Consider the following 23674-nt stretch of genomic DNA (forward strand, 5'->3'; position numbering starts at 1 on the left):
CATGCACCTTGCTTTCTTCCAATCTTAGAAATGATTTCTCTTATTTAATTTGGTTTATTTCACATTAACAAATCATTGCCAGAAGTGAAAGAAATGGTAACTGGGGGGTGCTGGGTTGGGGGGAAGAAAAGATTCATTGCACCCTATGCCTTTAGTCAGTAGTCTATTACTGAATAATGTTTTTTAACAATTTATTTAGCTGCAGACCAGTATTTGGAGACTGTCCAGAATTTTTTTTTCCAAATTGCAAAAATAAATAAATAAATAAATAAATAAATAAAATAAAAAATGTGTTAATTAAGAAGTGTTCATATGTTCCATTAATTGTGGCAGTTTGCATACAGGAAGTTACAGTATTATTTTAGTAAACCACAGTATTATTGCACGTGATGGTAAGGAAGCTTTAGTTGGGTTACCTTGAGTTTTTATCGTGCTATTTCACTAGGACACACTGAACCACTTGACACCATACGCACAAGTGTCCTAAGCATTCACAGTGTGATGTATTTTCCTTAATGACTAGTTTACTTATTTACTGTAACATCACTGTACATTTCCAACAATGAGGCCAAGTGCAATTGTCATCAGATTAATCATAAAAATGACAAGCATTTATAATAAGTGAAACAGTGAAGAAAGAACCCACAGACAACTGTTTTTGGTATCACACTTGAGTTGTGTAGAAACAGAGCTACATCATAATTGGAAGTTAGGTAATATCAATAAAAGAGATTCAAAATGACATTAATCTTTTACCCCTTCTCAGGGTGTGGTGACACTGATAAAGGACTTGAAATTTATTCCTTGCAAATGACCTTTCTTGATGAACACAATCAAATTATTTTTCTCCCAAATGGAAATAAGAAACAAAAGAATAAAGTACAACAGTAGGTTCTTTCTTCACATGCCTTGAGCTGCACTATCACAATGGGTTATTTCTGTCACTTTGAGGAGTACAGAGAAATACACACAAAATTTTTGGAAGAGTTTAATGCATTGTTCATTAAATCTTTTTGGAGCATCCAGTGCTGATCTGTTAGGTACAATGAGAACTGTTGTATATTAGGTTGTGTGAGATGAAATAGTGAAGGCAGCAGAGGATTAAGTAAGTAAAAAGACAAGGGCTAGAAGAAATCCTTGGGTAACAGAAGAGATGCTGAATTTAATTGATCAGAGGAGAAAATATAAAAATGCAATAAATGAAGCAGGCAAAAAGGAATACAAATGTCTCAAAAATGAGATTGACAGGAAATGCAAATTGGCTAAGCTGGGATGGCTAGAGAACAAATGTAAGGATATAGAGGCATATATCACTAGGGGATAAGACAGATACTGCCTACAGGTAAATTAAGAGACCTTTGGAGAAAAGAGAACCACTTTTAAAAATATCAAGAGCTCAGATGGAAAACCAGTTCTAAGCAAAGAAGGGAAAGCAGAATAGTGGAAGGGGTATATAGAGGGTCTACACAAGGGTGATGTACTTGAGGACAATATTATGGAAATGGAAGAGGATTTAGATGAAATGGGAGATATGATACTGCATGAAGAATTTGACAGATCACTGAAAGACCTAAGTTGAAACAAGGCCCTGGGAGTAGACAACATTCAATTAAAACTATTGTTAGCCTTGGGAGAGCCAGCCCTGACAAAACTCTACTATCTGGTGAGCAAGATATGTGAGACAGGTGAAATACTCTCAGACTTTAAGAAGAATATAATAATTCCAATCCCAAAGAAATCAGGTGTTGACAGATGTGAAAATTATCAAACTATCGGTTTAATAAGTCAGAGCTGCAAAATACTAACATGAATTCCTTACAGATGAATGGAAAAAACTGGTAGAAGCCAATCTCGGTGAAGATCAGTTTGGATTCCATAGAAATGTTGGAACACTTGAGGCAATACTGACCCTATGAATTATCTTAGAAGATAGAGTAAGGAAAGGCAAACCTTCATTTTTAACATTTGTGGACTTAGTGAAAGCTTTTGACAGTGTTGACTGGAATACTCTTTTTCAAATTCTGAAGTTGGGAGGGGTAAAATATAGGGACCGAAAGGCTATTTACAATTTGTACAGAAACCAGATGGTAGTTATGAGTCAATGGGCATGAAATAGAAGCAGTGGTTGGGAAGGGAGTGATACAGGGTTGTAGCCTTTCCCCAATGTTATTCAATCTGTATTTTGAGCATGCAGTAAAGGAAACAAAAGAAAAATTTGGAGTAGTGATTAAAATCCATGGAGAAGAAATAAAAAACTTTGAGGTTTGCCGATGACATTATAATTCTGTCACAGACAGCAAAGGACCTGGAAGAGCAGTTGAAAGGAATGGACAGTGTCTTGAAAGGAGAATATAAGATGAACATCAGCAAAAGCAAAACAAAGATAATAGAATGTAGTCAAATTAAATCAGGTGATGCTGAGGGAAATTAGATTAGGAAATGAGGCACTTAAAGTAGTAAATGAGTTTTGCTACCTAGGAAGGAAAATAACTGATGATTGTCGAAGTTGAGAGGATATAAAATATAGACTGCCAATGGCAAGGAAGGCGTTTCTGAAAAAGAGAAATTTGTTAACATAGAGTATAGAATTAAGTGTCAGGAAGTCCTTTCTGAAAGTATTTGTATGGAGTGCAGCAATGTAAGGAAGGGAAACATGGACGATAAATAGTTCAGCCAAGAAGAGAATAGAAGCTTTCAAAATGTGGCGCTACAGAAAAATGCTGAAGATTAAATGGGTAACTCATGTAAATAATGAGGAGGTATCAAGTAGAATTGGGGAGAAGAGGAATTTATGGCACAGCTTGACTGCAAGAAGGGATCAGTTGAAGGATATGTTCTGAGGCATCAAGGGATCACAAATTTAGTATTGGAGGGCAGCATGGAGGGTAAAAATTGTAGAGGGAGATGATAGAGAGGAATACACTAAGCAGATTCAGAAGGATATGGACTGCACTAGGTACTTGGAGATGAAAAAGCTTGCACAGGACAGACTAGCATGGAGAGCTGCATCAAACCAGTCTCTGGACTGAAGACCACAACAGCATTACTGGTTATCTCTCTCTCTATATATAAAAGGCAATGTCCCAACTGACTAACGCATTATTGCCCGGCCCAAACCACTAAGGATATAAACCTGAAATCTGGAGAGAGTACTGATCTTACACTATTGTAGGCACTGTTTAAGAAGGGATTTTTCAAAATTTCACCCCGAAGGGGATGAGAGGTTTTTTAAAAATATGAACAGAGAAACAGTGTTTTTTCCCTGACTGAGAAGCCAAAATTTTCATAGATTGAGCTTTAAAACTGCTTAAATAATAAATACTTTGTAAAACATTTCATCTCTTATTTCACCTCCTTAGGGGCTGAATTTCCAAAAACACTGAATCTTATTTTTTTTTTATTTATAACCAAGAAGTCAAACACAAAAGCATTTAAGTAGTTCTTTAATAAATATTTATTTTAAAAAACTGTCACCCACTATTTCTTCCCCACAGGGGTTAAATGTCCAAAAATGCTGAAACACACATTTCTTTATTTCTGACTGAGAAACTAAGTACCAGTTTTTTTATGTCTAATAATTATTGAGTAATTTTGAGGGTGGACTTTCAAGAAACACCTTGGTGAGCAAAGTGCTGGCTGATCCTTGCATCTTCAAAGAACTTAGTATTGTCTTTCAGTTCTGTTTTTGCTGCTTAAAACATTCTTGCATTACCTGAATAAATAGTATTAGGTAGTCCTCTTCTTGCAGTATATCTTCTGAAGGTCATCAAAGATTTATCTGTGCTTGTATCTGATGCAAGTTTGAGGTGGAGATCTCTTGTAGCAGCATAAGTAAATAGTAACATATAACACCGAGCGAGGTGGTGCAGTGGTTAGCACACTGGACTCGCATTTGGGAGGACGATGGTTCAAACTCAAGTCCGGCCATCGTGATTTACGTTTTCCGTTATTTCCCTAAATTGCTTCAGGTAAATTCCAGCAACCGTTGGTTGCGAAAGCTAGAATTTTGTGTGTATGTTTGTGTGTCTGTCGACCTGCCAGCACTTTCATTTGGTAAGTCACATCATCTTTGTTTTTATATATATATATATATATATATATATATATATATATATATATATATATATATATATATACACACAAACTGTTGCCTCATCAGGAAAGAGGGAAGCACAAAAGGATGTGGGTTTTAAGGGAGAGGGTAAGGAGTCATTCCAATCCCGGGAGCTGAAAGACTTACCTTAGGGGGAAAAAAGGACGGGTATACACTCGCACACAAACACATATCCATCCACACATATACAGAAACAAGCTGACATATGTGTGGATGGATATGTGTGTGTGTGCGAGTGTATACCCGTCCTTTTTTCCCCTAAGGTAAGTCTTTCAGATCCCGGGACTGGAATGACTCCTTACCCTCTCCCTTAAAACCCACATCCTTTCGTCTTTCCCTCTCCTTCCCTCCTTCCTGATGAGGCAACAGTTTGTTGCGAAAGCTTGAATTTTGTGTGTATGTTTGTGTGTCTATCGACGTGCAAGCGCTTTTGTTTGGTAAGTCACATCATCTTTGTTTTTAGATATATTTTTTCCCACGTGGAATGTTTCCTTCTATATAGGGAAACACCGGAGATGGGAACTTGCTCTTCAATATATCCTCTCTTCCCGTTATCCACCAGGCCTCAATCTCCGCTAATTTCAAGTTGCCGCCACTCATACCTCACCTGTCATTCAACAACATCTTTGCCTCTGCACTTCCGCCTCGACTGACATCTCTGCCCAAACTCTTTGTCTTTAAATATATCTGCTTGTGTCTGTATATGTGTGGATGCATGTGTGTGTGTGTGTGTGTGCGCGCGAGTGTATACCCATCCTTTTTTTCCCCCTAAGGTAAGTCTTTCCGCTCCCGGGATTGGAATGACTCCTTACCCTCTCCCTTAAAACCCACATCCTTTCGTCTTTCCCTCTCCTTCCCTCTTTGCTGATGAGGCAACAGTTTGTTGCGAAAGCTTGAATTTTGTGTGTATGTTTGTGTGTCTATTGACGTGCCAGCGCTTTCGTTTGGTAAGTCACATCATCTTTGTGTGTGTGTGTGTGTGTGTGTGTGTGTGTGTATATATATATATATATATATATATATATATATATATATATATATATATATATACACACAAAGATGATATATATATATATACACTCCTGGAAATTGAAATAAGAACACCGTGAATTCATTGTCCCAGGAAGGGGAAACTTTATTGACACATTCCTGGGGCCAGATACATCACATGATCACACTGACAGAACCACAGGCACATAGACACAGGCAACAGAGCATGCACAATGTCGGCACTAGTACAGTGTATATCCACCTTTCGCAGCATTGCAGGCTCCTATTCTCCCATGGAGACGATCGTAGAGATGCTGGATGTAGTCCTGTGGAACGGCTTGCCATGCCATTTCCACCTGGCGCCTCAGTTGGACCAGCGTTCGTGCTGGACGTGCAGACCGCGTGAGACGACGCTTCATCCAGTCCCAAACATGCTCAATGGGGGACAGATCCGGAGATCTTGCTGGCCAGGGTAGTTGACTTACACCTTCTAGAGCACGTTGGGTGGCACGGGATACATGCGGACGTGCATTGTCCTGTTGGAACAGCAAGTTCCCTTGCCGGTCTAGGAATGGTAGAACGATGGGTTCGATGACGGTTTGGATGTACCGTGCACTATTCAGTGTCCCCTCGACGATCACCAGTGGTGTACGGCCAGTGTAGGAGATCGCTCCCCACACCATGATGCCGGGTGTTGGCCCTGTGTGCCTCGGTCGTATGCAGTCCTGATTGTGGCGCTCACCTGCACGGCACCAAACACGCATACGACCATCATTGGCACCAAGGCAGAAGCGACTCTCATCGCTGAAGACGACACGTCTCCATTCGTCCCTCCATTCACGCCTGTCGCGACACCACTGGAGGCGGGCTGCACGATGTTGGGGCGTGAGCGGAAGACGGCCTAACGATGTGCGGGACCGTAGCCCAGCTTCATGGAGACGGTTGCGAATGGTCCTCGCCGACACCCCAGGAGCAACAGTGTCCCTAATTTGCTGGGAAGTGGCGGTGCGGTCCCCTACGGCACTGCGTAGGATCCTACGGTCTTGGCGTGCATCCGTGCGTCGCTGCGGTCTGGTCCCAGGTCGACGGGCACGTGCACCTTCCGCCGACCACTGGCGACAACATCGATGTACTGTGGAGACCTCACGCCCCACGTGTTGAGCAATTCGGCGGTACGTCCACCCGGCCTCCCGCATGCCCACTATACGCCCTCGCTCAAAGTCCGTCAACTGCACATACGGTTCACGTCCACGCTGTCGCGGCATGCTACCAGTGTTAAAAGACTGCGATGGAGCTCCGTATGCCACGGCAAACTGGCTGACACTGACGGCGGCGGTGCACAAATGCTGCGCAGCTAGCGCCATTCGACGGCCAACACCGCGGTTCCTGGTGTGTCCGCTGTGCCGTGCGTGTGATCATTGCTTGTACAGCCCTCTCGCAGTGTCCGGAGCAAGTATGGTGGGTCTGACACACCGGTGTCAATGTGTTCTTTTTTCCATTTCCAGGAGTGTATACACACACACACACACACACACACACACACACACACACACACAAAGATGATGTGACTTACCAAACGAAAGTGCTGGCAGGTCGCTAGACACACAAACATATATATCCGATGGAAGAAAACTCTGCACCTTCAATTTTGTCCAACCTAGCAACTTGAGCATGCTTTACGACATCACACTGAAGTGGAAACTTGTGATGATGTAGTCACAGGCAGTACAAAAGTAGTTTCTCACTTATGAAAATAACAGGGATTTGTCTGTATCCTGGAGATCATTCACTATGTACAACGTCTGAATGCCAATATCTAACTCATCATCACTACTTTGATTTTGAATCAAATTGCACTCAACTTCAAGCAATCAGTAGGTTTTGACAATTTTGGGCTTAACAAATGAGGCTAACAACTGCTTTAGCAAATCCACAACAAGTTCTAACAAAAAGTGAACTTGTGAGGAAGAAATCTGAAGGGCAACATTCAGTTTGTCAAATACAGGAATAGTCACATGGAAGAAGGTGCAAAAGAGTTTGTTCAAGTTTGAGGACAGAAACACAAACAATTCTTCTTCATGTGTTGTAGCAGAAGTCTTACTTTTAGGACAGGTTCAGAAGTCTTACTTTTAGGACAGATTTTAGGGGCAGATTTAGTAACAGAATCAAGAATTCTCTTCTTCTGATATTCTTTCGATCCACTTTCTTCAACTCTAGGTATTCTGAAAGATGTCAAGCTTGTGGGAATGTTTAAGGTACATAATATTACTTCCTGCTTGAAGAAACAAAGAAGCAAATCCCCCTAGTCCAGCAGTCTATACAAACATCTGGCCTGAAGATAATCACCTAGTACATACATGCTTCAAAATTTTCTTTGCCTCTTTATTGTGAAAGTCCTGAAATTTCTGGAGGCGTTCTTTCCTTTTGGCACTCTTCCCTAAGAAATAAAATATATCAACAAGTGTCTCATCCACTATAAGTGGTAATCTTCCATCACCTTCCTCAGCTGCTAGATTAATGAGGTGGAAAATGCAACCTATGATAGCAATACCTGGTCAAACTTCCTTCAAAACTGCTGGAACCCCATTTTTGTGTCCTATCACAACAGGAGCATTGTTTGAGCAGAAAGCCACACAGTTTTCAGTTGGCTGATAACATCAGGTTACCTATGTTTCACCCTGTTGAGTGCTCATCTAATGCTGGTATAGATAGCACAGTGCTCACTACTTTTTCCCATGGAATGTCATAGAATGTAACAACAACAGAATACAACTTGGTATTCGTATCATTGCCTCCATCCACTGCCAAAGAAAACGGTCCATTCTGAAGGCACTTAACAACTTCAGATGATGCATTTTTCACCATTTTATTTACAATGCATGTAGTTTTTATGTGACCATATCTATATTTCTTTTAACTTCTGATTTGGGAAACATCATCTTAAATAAAGCACCAGCATGATCATACACACTTAAGGACACATTGTGTTCCATCAAAAAGGAAGTAAAAAGATACTTGGCCCTAATTATGTCACTGTCAACGTTTCCAGACCTGCCAAAAAAGGTGTTGATTTTCTTGTTATCTTTCTTTGATTTAACACAACTTATGTATTTACACTTGATGATTACTTAAATTGTTTCTACCACCATGTGCAATATTAACATCACTCCCACATACCATGCAAAAGGCAAATTTTTCTCCCTTTCTTGATTTTAGTACACACTGAAAATCAACATAATATGATTCTTTAAATGTCTGGAAGTGCTGTTTCTTATCAGATTTATTCATGAATCCTACAACAAGAATATAGCAAATGAAAATGTCCAACAACAGATGTCTCAATATGTACTGAAACATCAAAAAGACCTGGATCACTGAATGTCACACAAAGTTATAACATAAACGCCGCTGACCGACCGCTCTCCAGGACGACAACACGACAGCAGTGGCCCCTATGTGAGGAGGACATAAGTACCATGCCTGACTGGTCATGGCCCAGTTCTACAACAGCTCCAAGACTAGCAATGTGGATAGAAGCATCAATTCTAATCACTTGCTTGCACTGTCTATGTAACAAGGACTTGGGAGTTGTTATACTGAAGACATTTCTTATTTTGTCTGTCGCCCTTTGCTTGTGACACATCTGTGTAACATGAAGTTAAGTATGGTATTTTTTTCCATTTTGAAATTAAACTCATTAATAGACTTTGTTTGAATGTTGTCTAGTGATCCGAGAAAGCAGGATTCCAAGATGATCATGATGACAATGATGATGATTGGTTTGTGGGGCGCTCAACAGCGCGGTTATCAGCGCCTGTACAAATACCCAACCTTTGCTCAGCCCAGTCTCGCCACTTTCATGAATGATGATGAAATGATGAGGACAACACAAACACCCAGTCATCTCGAGGCAGGTGAAAATCTCTGACCCTGCCAGGAATCGAACCCGGGACCCCGTACTCGGGAAGCTAGAACGCGACTGAGAGCTGCGGACAGGGTTCCAAGACACCCCATATTTGATGATTACGCTGGATTTAACACAGAGCCTGTCGACACACAAGATTCATATGGAATAATTGTTATCCCGGCTTTAAATTCAGTTCCAATGACAACACAAACATCACATGGTTGAAAGTGCCAATCATATCAAAGAATGAGTTATGAACTATCGTAGACTTGCCTTCAACTGAAGAAATCAATCAATTGTATCAAAGTGGTGTGATTATCACATATTAACATTCCAAATTTTTGTGTGTGTCATACAATGATGCCATCCATCCATAAAATTCTGCGATTTCCGTAAATTTTATGGATAAACTGTAATAGGGAGCACAGTGTTTAGAGGTGCAAACCTGCTAACTAAGTGATTTCAATATCTCATCCGTTACCCGTAACATCCTAGTGTCTGCATTTTTCCAATTCTATTGTCTTTTCTGTTGCATTTAATATATTTCTTTTAAAACCATTCAGTCAGCTTTCTACACTAATAACTTCATGAAGCACCAGCATTTCCTTTTGTCACATGACCTTCCAAAGCTGGTTTTTTCAACTCTGTTAGTTTCCACTATTGTTTTCTCAGCTGTTTTTTTTTCAGCTTGGTTAGCTTCCGTTACTGCTTTCTCTTTATCTTCCTGAATTTCAAGTGGCATTGCAGACATTATTATTAGGTTACGGTTTCATTAACATCAGCACCTGGATAACTCTTGCAGTTCTTAACTTAATTTCTGAATTTTTACTTAACCAAACGGCAATTAACATTGTATCGTGTGTGATCCTCAGGCATCTTCCTAAATATGTCGTTCTCAAAGCGTTCTCAATAAATGTATTCACTGCAACTAAATTCTGCCCAGCAAAGAATTCTGTTACTCTTATGCTTCCAATCATTTTGCTTCCAAAATCAAACTGTTAAGTTATTTTGTTCCCGATATTCACCAATGACTGCAGTCCAGTCACCATTTTGATTAAATCCAAATCGTCCTCTGACATGTTTCATAAATGCATTAATACAACCACCACTTTTTCAGTTCCACTAAGACATCATCTATGTTTGGCTTGTATGCTTTCGTGTTTGTTGGACACCTATTCAATTTCATTAGCAACACTTTTTGCTTGCTGCAGTTAACCTATTATTCTATTGTCAATTTCCCTATATATAACTATTCCCAATCCTGCTCCACTTAATCTGACCCAGTATGAATACCCCCACGATCACCACTAAATACCCCCCTCGTCAATGCATCTCTCATATACACATAAAACTACATTTACATATGAGGTCTGTTACAAAAATTCTGGAACATTTGTAATTTCACATCACTGGTGGCAGGCATCCCTGCACACCCCTGTGTTTGAAGTGTAACTGCCATAATTTTCATTGTTGTATGTCTGTTAGTTATTGTACTGAATACAACTTTGTGTCGAACAGTTTGCGAATTTCGAGATGGCAGAGTTAGAGGAGCAACATATCTGGATTCAATTTTGCGTGAAACTCAAGAAAATGTTCACACACACACACACATACACAGCATATGGTGCTGAGTGCTTAAGCAGTACTCAGCGTTAAGAATGGTCGGACAAAAGTTAAAGATGACCCTTGTTCAGGAAGCCATTCGACATCTACCAATGACACCCATCAACGTCAGTGAAATTGTGCATGCTAATCGAAGACAGAAGGGATTGCAAAAGAATGTAATTTCAGGTAGCCCATGTCATGAAATCCTGACACAGCATCTTAGAATGCATTGTGTTGCCACGAAGTTTGTCCCACGGCTCGTGAGTCACGACCATACAGACTTTCACCTCGCAATCTGTGAAGTGCTTTTTGATAGCACAAATGAGACCAAGATATTCCTTAAGAGAATCATAACTGGTCTGGTGATGAGATCTGGGTCTACGGTTTTTATGCTGAGACTAAGATTCAACCTTCACAATAGGTCAGGAAAGGTTCCCCAAGACCAAAAATAAATCTCATGAGGTCAGGTCAGAGTCATGCTGATAGTTTTCTTTGACTTAGAAGGATTAGTTCAACATAAATTCATACCACAGAGACAAGATCGATGGGACTATTGGGACATGTTGCAATGCCTGCGAGATAATGTGAGCAGCTTTGGCATGAATTTCACTAACACTCTCTTCATGACCAAATATTCAGTCACAACGGTTGTTCCAAGAAAGTGCTGATGCTTATCTCTTCCACAATTTCTCTGAAAGTCACACGATGGTTTTGCATCACCACAGTGTTCACTTTGGCAATGGCATGGTCATTTGAGCATGCTGATAGCCGACCAGAGCATGGCTCACTCTCCACTGACATGCAACTGTCTTTAAACCAGTTGTATCACTCCTTAATCCATGTGATGCCCATAGTATCGTAACTGAAAGCCATCTGAATGTTCTGAATGGTTTCCACCTGGGTGTTGCTCAGTTTCTGGCAAAATTTGGTGTAGTGGCTCTGCTACAGTTGTTCAGTCATTTTCTGTGCAATGAAAAACAGATGCAAGCACCACACACCACCTCACTTGTTGCTCGCCAGCAACTGACACGATCGACGGGTCAGAAAAAATTCATACATGCGAACAAAAGGGTCGAGGTCAGCTCATGCAAGCACGCAAGATTCAAATCCATCAGGTGTTTACAAAAACAAACAAGGTCAGATTCTTTTCTAACAGACCTTGTAAATGTGTACTTCCAGTTAGGAAGTGCTGAGCAGAACCAATTCACTTTATGGTATTTCATATCAGAATTTCTACTATTGACTACACACTGGAAAATCTGGGATCAAGCAAACAAAGTGCAATACACAAGTAGATTAAAAATATGATTTCATTTATACCCTTAAAGTATTAAATATCTAGACAGAATTAGTGTATTTACAGTTTAAGAAATGTACAAAATTTAAAATAAATTTACACTGGACTTCTTTTTCCTCTTATACATCAGCAATCTTATTAGTTACAGTAATCATACAATTTGTAATAAGGCAATGAAGTATATTGAGAGTGCAAGAACTTCTTGACTTATCTGAAGTCACACATTTAGCCTAGGTACAAAACCAATAAAACAAGCAAATAATTCTGTATAAAATATAACTGGTTTCTGTAAGAAATTAAGTAACATGTCAATATTAAACCCACTGGTGCATCGTATGTTAACCAGGGTTCAAAATATGAGAACTTTTTACATCTTGAGCTTTCACACGCCACAACATTGTGCAATGAATGCTGCTTATTATGTAAAACTGATTCTAATCAAACATCACGTGAACACAACATACATAATTCAAAAAGCAGCTCTCTGTGGGCTAGTGAAAACACTTCAAGATACCTTAGATACTAAAAATGGTGATTACTCTCAGTAAATGCAGAAGCTGTGGATTAAGTAATTTCAATTTCAGTCTTTTGAAACTGAACTGAATAAAATACAAACAACAACAATGAGAAACAACAAAGGTAAATCCACACAAAAGCCACTAATGTTCCTTAAATTATGAAAACAACGTCTTGCTAGTACATCACAACACAGATTTGTGGCAACATACACAAAAAACCTTCTCACTCAATGACCAAAGCTGTATTTTGTGACACAGGTCAGTTACTGTAGTATCACAAAAAACTGGTGAAATTTAAACGCAGACAGTTTCATGTTTTACACATTAGATATCCATGTTTGTCCACCAACTATTCACTTTTCATAGATGATCACAGACAAAAATCATCTGGTTTCACACTGTAGAGTGGTACTCTTTAATTTAAAGATGCTATAAAGTTCATCCTATACATCATCATCTGTAAAAAAAAAAAAAATAAAAATAAAAAAATAATGATGAGATAACCATATTAGTAATAATAGCTACATACTTTTAATATCAAGAAGCAAAAATCACACGCAACATACTCCAACCAGGGACAAAACATCATTTATTTTTTTTAAAAAAAAAAGGAAAGAAAAAAGGAGCTGCTGCACAACAGAGGCACATGTAAGGCAGTTGAGAAATTAACCATTACCTTGAACCTAACAGAAGATAGCTGGTACAACAAACCATGTGAAACTACATGGCAGACAAGATGATATTTGCTGTGCCATAAAATAAGAATACCACAGCTGACAAGGGAATACTCCAATCCGACTGTCAGAACCTGTCTTGAAATTTTTTATACAGGAAGAAAACATTGAGAGAAACGTGATGTCTAAATTTTAGCTGCTAAGACATACTGCAATTATTTTTAAACAATGCTGAAAATTGCCAAATTTGTAGTTCACCAGGTGGTGGGTGAAATGTACACACCTACTGTAGTTTTAGCAGGTAGCACACGCACAACACGGCAGGCGCATATCCTTGGTTGTTGGTACGTTGTTGAATAGGTGACACAGCATGACACAAACGTAATTTGTAAAGTGAATATCAGTTTTCATTGATAGTTTCCCTGTCACAACTCTTCAAAGTTACTATTCACTAGAATTTGCAATTCATGTAATATCCATAACACTCAGCAGTTCCCTTTGCAGTATTGCCAAGTGTTAACAATGGAGAGGAAACTGAATTAATTTTCTTTGTACATGTTTTCTAATAGCATCTGTCTTTGTGCAGCTTCCAGAGTTTCACACTAATGTGGAATCCAATACTGTTTTAAACCTTGCAAAGATGAAATATGAAGACTATGATATGCAATCAGAGTCACCTGGTTCTCTTGAAGACCTACATATGTGTCATTTATTAGTTAATTTGTGTCAACATTAGAAGAAAAAAAAATACAATACCTTCCTTTCAAGCCCTCCAAGCCCAAAGAAAATATGTACAGAAAGAGCTTTCAGTGACAAAGAAAAGGCCATACAATTTTTAGTTAAACAAAGGGGGAGAGAGAGGGAGAGGGGGAGGGAGGGAGGGAGGGAGGGAGGGAGGGAGGGAGGGAGGGAGGGAGAGAGAGAGAGAGAGAGAGAGAGAGAGTGTTAATAGGTGATACTACAGAGAAATTTGTAGCTGACGTAAAGATGAAGCTTCTTGTAATCCCTTAAAATGCAGGGTATAATGCCAATCAGCCAGGTTTCATTGAAGATCTACATGCAAACTGCACTTTATCATTTCAAGTGAAAGAAAGACCGAGTCACTTGTGCAGTCGATGAATGCCACGACACATTCGTATAAAATAATGCCAATAATAAGTATCAGTGGATTAATTAATGTATTCACAGCTTTATGTATGTCTTCGCAAAACTCACAGCAAATAATTAGGACCACAAATTAAAAAAAAGGACTGTTTAGTTGCAAAAATCTGGCATAGCAAAACATGGGAAAAATGGGAGAGAATAATTTTCAATATTACTGCTGAAATGTCTTCTTTTCAGTTGCAGAAATTAATTCACTGCTTTTGTTGGACTCTTGGCCTGGACATAACACTCCTTTGTCTTTATGAGGATGGCAAAAAGACTGTTAATATAATTCTGATTCCACTCTGAACTAATAGCATGATTTAGCCTCTACATAAAGAAATGGTTCCACAGTGTAAAGCTTTTTTTTTTTTAATTATTGTCCAAATATAATTTCTGATAGTTCTGTTAAATGTCAGTCATTTGTGCATTGTCAGTTTGTACCACCATGTTTTACGAATTTGATCAAGTGTGCCTGGTACGGAGTACTATACGCAGAGCAACCAGGACTTCACCCAGTTCTGCCTAAATAGGACTAATAATTACAGTGAAGTTCCTGAATGCATTAATTTTTCTTTTATCAGGTGTGCCTCATGTAAGTCTCTCTCTCTCTCTCTCTCTCTCTCTCTCCATCCAATAGACACTTCTCAGGTTTGTGATGACTGCAGGGAACAAACAAGGAACTGCTTCAATATTAGAAAAATATATATTATTAGAAAATTATTGAAACAGCTGTGCTACAGGAATTGTCATAAAATATTTCATGTTACCAAATTAAAGTCCTGACTGATGGAAGTCATCTCAAATGTTACATCATACACTGCCTCGATTTTCTAATCACTTGTTTAACAATTACATCTGCAACAACTTGGATGTCAATATGAACTGCACATTATTCTGATGCACTTTGGCATTCATGCTATGCGGTGCTACGCTATCATGTCACTGTTGCATCTGCTTATTCACCGACTAGCATGCTTGGCTGGAACAGCTGTACAAACTGCTGTTATAAGCGATTCTTCATGCAGCAAAAATCAGTAACATATATTTAAAAAAAAAAAAAAAAATTACTTGCATGCACCTTCGCAGCTACAATTTGGCAGTGCATTTCTTTCGGTGTATTCTTCTTGTGAGGTAAATTACAGGCTAGGTTCAAGCATATCGGATTGGACCATTTCCTTGTGAGAAGAAGAAAAGGTGATGCACAATACCTTCCAGTTTCTGGCACACAATTACATTCCATAATACCCATCCCAAATATAATAGTGACACATGGTTTGTTGCCTCATATTCTAACTGGAGTTATAACATTGAGTTGACTGACAATTCTGCTTACAATATTTTATGAGCCCAACTAAAATAACTTCTCAAAATTTCTGCACAACTCATTGGATGTCTGATTAGTATTTGCAAGTTATACAGTGATTGGGTTTCCATATGATTCACAAAGTACACAAAATCAGAAGTGGCGAAGTGATACATAACACTCCAAAGAAACAATGAATATCCCTATGTATTGTTACTAACAAATACACTCACAACAAGAGTTGGTTACACAGTGGAAAAAAGTGCAAATAATGTACATTATTTTTACTTTTATTATTCATGTGGTCAGCCATAATGAGGCACGATGTGCCCCATCATGCCTCTTTGGTATAGGACAGCGGTCACAGCAGCTAAGAGGAAATACCATCAGATCAGACATGAAAATAAATATTCCATGGATTGCCATTCTGCTCTGGAGATTTTCCAACTTTCCAAGAAGTCACTAATCAAATAACTTTTAACACTGTTTAGGAACATCAGCAACAGTAAATTAAAAAACAAAAACAACAACAACAACAACAACAATAATCCAGATTGCAATCAGTTAATTATTTTTTATTCTGGCTACCAACTTCACTCTGTATGACCATCTTCTGACCAGACGCTCAGATGACATGAGGACCAGGTATACAGAACTGCTGCAACCACCAACTCGTCCTGATACCAGTCACAAAAGTGCAGCTGGTGACTGGTACCAGGTGGTGCTCACAGCGGCATCTGAAGATGGACATATAGATCAAAATTGGTCACTGGAATTAAAAATAAATAATTTATTACAATCTGGCTTTTTTAGTTAAAAATCATATACCATCAATAGAAAAACAATGTAACAGAAGTGAGATGAACTTCTGAGCTCGAACTTATCTCGTATCCACTAGTATTAAAAAGTTATATTATTACGAGTGGTTGATGAATTTGAAGTGAAAGCAAATATATTGCTTGTTAAGCCAGGAATATGTGGGAAGTTTATTTTTAAAATGTGATGTAAATGAGAAAACATTTTTTTGATCTAAAGAAGTTATTACAGCTTTGGTGATACAAGTCCTGAAGATCAATGCGTAAAGTACTGTTATACAAATATAACAACAAATGATGACTAACTGAAAACCCTCAGCTGCCGACAGGTGTTGTTGATATCCCTTAATGTGGACAGTTGAAAATGTATGCCCCGACCGGGACTCGAACCAGGGATCTCCTGCTTACATGGCAGACGCTCTATCCACAGTGTGTGTGTGTGTGTGTGTGTGTGTGTGTGTGTGTGTGTAAGTACAATCTAACTTCTGCACCATTTCAGTGCAGTAATATGTTCATTGTAAATAAGTATTATAGTAGTCTTATTACATGTTTCTTACCTTATAAATAAATAAAAAACTTTTTTATTTTAAATTCAGTGCATTAGTATTTATAAAATGACTTTCATATAGTGTTCATTAAAAAATGACGATCATTCCACTTGGGACCTGAGGAATGGTACATTAGCTTATTTGTTTTAGTTGTAAATATTTGTCATATATTGTTGTTTTTCTGACATGATCCACATCCTGGAGGACCTCCTCACTACGGATCAATTGGAATGAAAGTAAATCTAATCTAAAAAAAATCTGAGTGCCCCCCCCCCCCCCACCAGTTTTGTTTGTAAGCTCAAATCCTCATTTACTGTCCTCAGTCCTTCTAGTGAGATTGTTATGAAGTGTATGCAATCAAAGAAAGTACATAACACATAACCTGTTCTATCCGCTTTTCTCAGACCACATTTTCGGAAGATCAAGACATGATGTTCTCTTTATATCTGGTTAAAACAGCACAATCACATTTTGTCCCCACTTAAAATGTTGAATATCAGTTTCAATTCACCAGAATGAAATTTATTGCACAATAATTCTTCTGTTTCAAAATTTCTTGGCGTAGTATCCAATTAATGTAAATGTAAAGTCTTTCAACAAGGCTTTTAGAGACAGCTGATATCACAGTCTCGACAGTACACTGAATGTGCTGGGAGGGGAAGTAGGTCAGCTTGACCATTCTCTCAAAGTGAAATTTGCATTATTCAACAGGATATGATGGTGACCAAGTGAATAGACTTTCATCTTATGAAGAACTGTTACGTTTATGTGTCTGATCATAATGAAAGACTTAGGATATGGAAATAGATTTTCTAAATTGCAGATGCAAATACCTAAGGTAATGATTCACACTAAGCTCCAATTTGAAATAATAAAACAAGGACTGCCCATCAATGTTAACATTTAAACTTTATGGGAGGAGATCATATGATTACTTCCAAAAGTCACAAATTAATGAAACTTGCAACAAAAGATTGGACTGGCTGATGCTATTACATGTCTTGTTTGAAAATGTGATCAATGTGTAGAAACAACATTGTAAAAAGTTTCACTGTTACCCTCCTAATTTTTGATGAGTAGACTATAGTGACAAATAATATTATCCAAATCTCTAAAAAATTTTGCATTCTTAACAAAAAAGTGAGGTAAGAGAACACAGTCATCGAGAAGAGAAATAAACTATAAGCTTAATTAAAAAAATTAAAAATTTTTAAAAATTAAAAATAAAACCATTTTAAATTGAATTAACAAGCCGCTGAAGTGGGCAAACAGGAAGATATAGCTAAGGGCAGGTAATACTAGAAATGATTTGGTAAATGACAGGTGGGTGATGCTAGACAACTTGAGTGATCACTTAAGTTTGACCCTGAACAATGTGCAAGCAGTTAATGGATGTGTAAACACATACATGGTTGTGACATTTGTGGAAGGATTCTCAACTGGTGTTTGTTGAAGTTACATCAACATATGCAGCAGATGAATTATATGATTAATAATATAACCAGGAAAAATGTACTATATAAATGGCAACTTTAACAGCACAGTGCACTTTAGTTATTGTCAATGATTCACACATAAACAGAAAATTTCCTCAATACTGCTTGCTGTGCCATGGATATCACAGCATACAATTTATACTATATTTCAAACACATAAAACACTGTATTATGTTCTGGCTGGTATGTGGCAGTTTTCTCGACAGCATGGAATATGATGATTCTTCCCTGCCATTGATTAATAACGTATAGTGGAAGTCAAAGGAAATCATTTCCATGGTTAGGATGTTCTTTTATTTTGAAATAAACACTTTATGTCATTATTTAGCAATCAGTTAATTTCAGCCTCCTGTGCACTATGAAGCTACAATCACAATTAAAATTTTTATGCTCACGGAATGTTACATTACACACATCAGAGTGTGTGGAGGGGGGAAGCAGCATGTGATGGCAACCCTAATAAGTTTCACACAACCATGATTGATATGAACACAACTATCACAGATGTGAAGTACACAAATGTAAAATGAGGGAAGTGCAACCTGTATGTAGGTTTCGTCATTGAATCAGCACTGTTTCTTTATAAATTTACAGCATGTGTGGACCCATACATAAAAAGGAGGAGGTCAGTTGGCAGTGAGGCCACCAGTATTTCTAAGTACTTGGTAAAAATGACTTGTGATATGAAGAGAAACACAATAATTGTAATATCACTCGAAGTGACCAAACACATCCCACCTCAATTTCTTGCTATTGCAGCTCAGTATGCAGACAGAAGATAGAACATTCCTACAGTATTGTACAGTTTGGTATACACACTGTACTAGTCTGATGATTCCAGAAGGTATTTACTTCCCCCCCCCCCCCCTGCTGCGTATTATTTGAATAATAATGTTGTGAGGACAGTCAATTTATACCATTTTATGTTTACGTGTAACTTTTCTGCCTAAACTCTTATTTAATACATTTATTTCTTTAGAAGGAAGGAAAATTGGGTTTAATGTCCTGTCAACAACAAGGTCATAAGAAATGGAACACAAGCTCGGATTGTATCAAGGATGGTGAAGCAAATTGGACGTGCCCTTTCAAAGGAACCATCACTGCATTTTCCTGGAGATATTTAGGGAAATCACGGAAAACCTACACCTGGATAGTCGGACACAGGTTTCAACCGTCATCTTCCCAAATGTGAGTCCAGTGTGCTAACCAATGCACCACCTTATTTCTTTATTATAGTGATTTTAGGTATTGTGTCATTCTCAACCAACAGCTGTAACAACATTAAGTTGCTAAAAACAAGTACATATTAATGGGTTGCTGGACAGCATGAGTGTGGTGGTGTTGCAGGGGGAGGGGGAATTAAGGGACCAAACTGTGAGGTCATCAGTCCCTTCATCCTATATATATAGAACGAGGAATAGTCCTTAGAGGAAGGAAACATAAGGCAAATGCGAGGAAGCCTGACTGTAGCCAAGATACAAGAAGACAGAGATAAAAGCAAGGAGAAGTAGGAGCCAACGGAGAGGTAGTAAGGTGGGCATGTTGCTCTACTCTAAATGCAGCTGGAGAACCCCTGGGCATGGAACAAGGTGAGAGATGGAGAGACTCCATCTGACCATCAGTACTTTGCCCTATCCCAAGAACATTGGCAGCACAGACAAGATAATAAAATTTTAGGAAAGACAAATATTAAAAATGGTGAATACAAAAGAATAAGGAGAATAAGAAGGTGGGAAGGGTAGGAGACAGGCTGGACCACCGATCTAAGGCCACCTTACGTGTCCTGGGACAGAGCAGGCAAGGGGCGCCCCTACAACCCTTCAGGTAGTCAATGAGGCCAAAACTACACCACCTCACAGAGACTAGTAGCAGAAATCACCTTTGTGGGTAAAACATAAAACCAGGTCAGCCATTAGCACCAGAGGTAGCAGTCATGAAGTTTAAGATACCGCTGGAAGGCATCTAAATTTGGGCAGTGTACTAGGGTGTAGGCCACCATTGGGTGGGCAACTCATTGGCAAAAAAAAAAAAAGGGGGGGGGGGAGCTTCACTTCGGAGAATGTTCCCATGGGTCAGCCAAGTAAGGCCAATGCATAGCTGAAAAAGGACAGTGGATTCCCTGCACAAAGGGAAGACTGCCATGTCATCATGGTCTCCTTTACTGCCCTCAGTCTGTTGGGGAGTCCAGGGTGGACCATACTCTGTTCCATGCCGCTACAACTAATGGTGTCGAGTTGACTGAATGTCCAGTTCTGAAACACCATTTCCAAAATTGACAACATCCTGGTAGCCAACTTTGTCAACCAGTTGGCATGTACATTCCCTGAGATCCCAACATGACCAAGGATGCAAAGACGAGCTGCTGTTCAGCTTGGTGGACATCAGAAAGAAGATCCCAGAATGTTGTGACTAATGGGTGATGAGGGTAGCACTGGTCTACAGCCTGAAGGCTGGTCAGAGTGTTGCTGCACCTTAGAAGCATCTTGCCGGTGCAAGAACAAGCATGGCTAAGAGCTTGTTTGATGGCTGCCAATTCAGCTGTGAAGACTTTGCATCTATTCAGCATACAGCATAGTTCACTGCATCCTGCACATGTGTATGCAAAACCGGTTGATCCATTGACCATTGAGCCATGAGTGTATACCACTTCGGAACCCAGAAAAAACATCGGGGACACCCTGGAACAGGTGATGAAAAACCAGGTGTCAGCTGATCTTCCAGTTCAAAGGATAAATCGTGACAGATCCTAGGTCAAGGTACATGCCATGGAGGCATACGCGATTGCTCCCTGGCAAGAAGCAACAGGGGGGGGGGGGGGGGGAGAGTTTGATTAAGCAGAGACCTGTATTCAAACTGCAATTGTGACCCCAGTTCTGGGTCTCTGTTGTGGGAGGTGGATCTCCCCACTGGGGAAAAGTGCACAGTAGTTTCAATGCTTAGGGGAGTTGCAAATGTGTATAGCATAAGTGAGTAGCTGTTGTTGGTGCCTGATCCATAATGGAGAGACCCTAGCCTCCTAAGTAGGCTGTTCACAGGGATAGTTCAAAAGGCTCCTGTTGCAAGCCGGACCCCACAGTGGTGTACCAGATCCAGTGACCACAATACTGAGGGCAATGCTGGACTATATGCCAGACTCCCATAATCAAGACAAGACAGGATCAAGGCTTTGTAAAGCTGCTGAAGAGTAGAACAGTCTGTGCCCCAGCTGGTGTTACTGAGGTAGTGAAGTATATTAAGATGTAGCCATCACTTTTGCTTAATTTGATGAAGATGGGGAAACCAGGTCAGTAAGGCATCAAAGAACAGTTCCACAAAACAATAAATCTCCACCACATTGAGTAACTGGTCATCAACGTAAAGTTCTGATTGTGGACGAACAGCAGAACATTGAGAAAAGCGCAGGACACCAGTCTTGGTGGCTGAAAACTAAACGCCATGGGTGAGGGCTCGTGACTGCGCCTTTTGAATGGCACTGAGCAATACCCACGCAAGAGGAGCAATAGTAAAAGCAACAATCGTTAGCATACAAGTAGGGTGATACTGAGGACCCCACAGCTACTGCTAGACCATTGATGGCCACTAGAAAGAGAGGGACACTCAATACAGAGCCCTATGGCACCCCATTCTCTTGGATATGGATGGGGGGGGGGGGATGTTTCTGTGGGAAGCAAAAAAAATGGTTCAAATGGCTCTGAGCACTATGGGACTCAACTGCTGTGGTTATCAGTCCCCTAGAACTTAGAACTACTTAAAACTAACTAACCTAAGGACATCACACACATCCATGCCTGAGGCAGGATTCGAACCTGCGACCGTAGCAGTCGCACGGTTCCGGACTGCGCGCCTAGAACCGTGAGACCACCGCGGCCGGCGTGGGAAGCATTAACTTGAACCTGCAAAGTACAGTGCTACAAGAAATTCTGGGCAAAAATCGACAGCTATCCTACTCATGTAAGGTACTGAGGATATTGTGTTGCCATGTGGAGTCATAATCCTTCTGCACATCAAAGGTGATGGCAATAAGGAGTGGACATTGGTCACAAGCTGCCCAGATGGCAGAATCCAGGCAAACAATGTTGTCAGCAGTGGAAAGGCCTTGGCAAAAACCACCCTGGGACAGAGCCAGAAAGCCCCGAGACTGAAGGAGCCAACGCAGCTGCCGGCTCACAATGCATCAGAAAAGCTTACAGAGAACACTGGTGAGACTAACTGGGTGATTAGCTGTCCATTTCTAGGGGATTTCAGTACCGGGACAATGATGCTTTCTCGCTATTGAGATGGTAACTCATCCTCATTCCTTTTATGGTTGAAGTGGTAAGGAGATGATGGTGACAATCCACTGATAGGTGTTTTAGGATTTGGTTGTGGATGCAGTCTGGCCCAGGAACTGATCAATGCAAAAAGGATAGGGCACTAACGGGTTCACACTCATTGAATGGAGCATTAGAGGGCTCCAGGTGGGTGTAGTGAAAGATAAGTGCATTCACTCCATCCACTGTTTGAAGACACAAAATGCAGACTGATAATTCTCAGACGCAGACGCTCAAGCATAATGCAGAGCAAAATGTTCTATGACAGTGTGTGGGTCAGTGAAGACAGTACCGTTCATGGAAATAGCACATACACCTGTAGGGGGCTGTTATCTCTAGAGGAGGCTTACCTTTGCTGAACCTATGAAGGAGTGGTACATGGTCCAATGGTTGACACATACAGTTGCCTGCATTCTTGTTTGTGCCATTTTATTAGGTGGCACACCCAGGCATGGAGCCATTTACAGGCAATAAGGTGCTCTATAGATGGATTCCACTCAGGGCATTGGAGCCCTGCCTTTGATCTATAATAGCCTCTATGATTTCTGAGATCCATCAAGGTACTGTCTTCCAACAGGAGGATCCCACAGAATAGGGGATCGATAAGTCAGCTGCCGACAGAACGGTTGCCCTTGTACTCTTGACAGCTGTGTTAATACCTCCGTGTAGTGGAGAGCTAAAGGACAACAGTGGAGGTGAAAGTATCTCAGAACCATTGTTGAAAGCACATCTGGGAGGACATCTAAGGGAATGATACTGAGGGAAGGGCAGGAAGATCAGGAATTGGTCACTACCACGCAGGTCATCACGGGCTCTCCATTGGATGGATGAGAGAAGACAAGGGCTGCAAATGGGAAGATCAATACCTAAATAAGTTCCATGTGCAACACTGAAATGTGTGGAGGCATCAGTATACACGAGAAAAGTCACGACCTGCCAGTAAGTTTTCAA

At 39.9% G+C, this 23674-nt stretch overlaps 1 protein-coding gene across 4 annotated transcripts in view; it reads right to left on the reverse strand.

Moving 5' to 3' along the window:
• Positions 1 to 11942: 11942 nt before the first annotated feature.
• LOC126251442 (ubiquitin-conjugating enzyme E2 W) overlaps positions 11943 to 23674 on the reverse strand; it is an 85928-nt gene continuing 74196 nt past the window's right edge. For 2 of the 4 annotated variants that reach the window (XR_007545736.1, XM_049951868.1), the window contains exon 6: positions 11943 to 12888. Coding sequence is in view for 3 of the 4 variants with exons in the window: in XM_049951868.1 (XP_049807825.1) it covers positions 12875 to 12888 (14 nt within the window). In the remaining variant the exon portion in view is untranslated. Of the gene's footprint in view, positions 12889 to 14045; positions 16292 to 23674 lie in introns of those variants that run through there. The other 2 variants (XM_049951869.1, XM_049951867.1) reach the window with 2 other exon arrangements.

The sequence above is a fragment of the Schistocerca nitens genome, chromosome 4 (assembly GCF_023898315.1).
Source record: "Schistocerca nitens isolate TAMUIC-IGC-003100 chromosome 4, iqSchNite1.1, whole genome shotgun sequence".
NCBI classification, from domain to species: Eukaryota; Metazoa; Arthropoda; class Insecta; order Orthoptera; family Acrididae; genus Schistocerca; species Schistocerca nitens.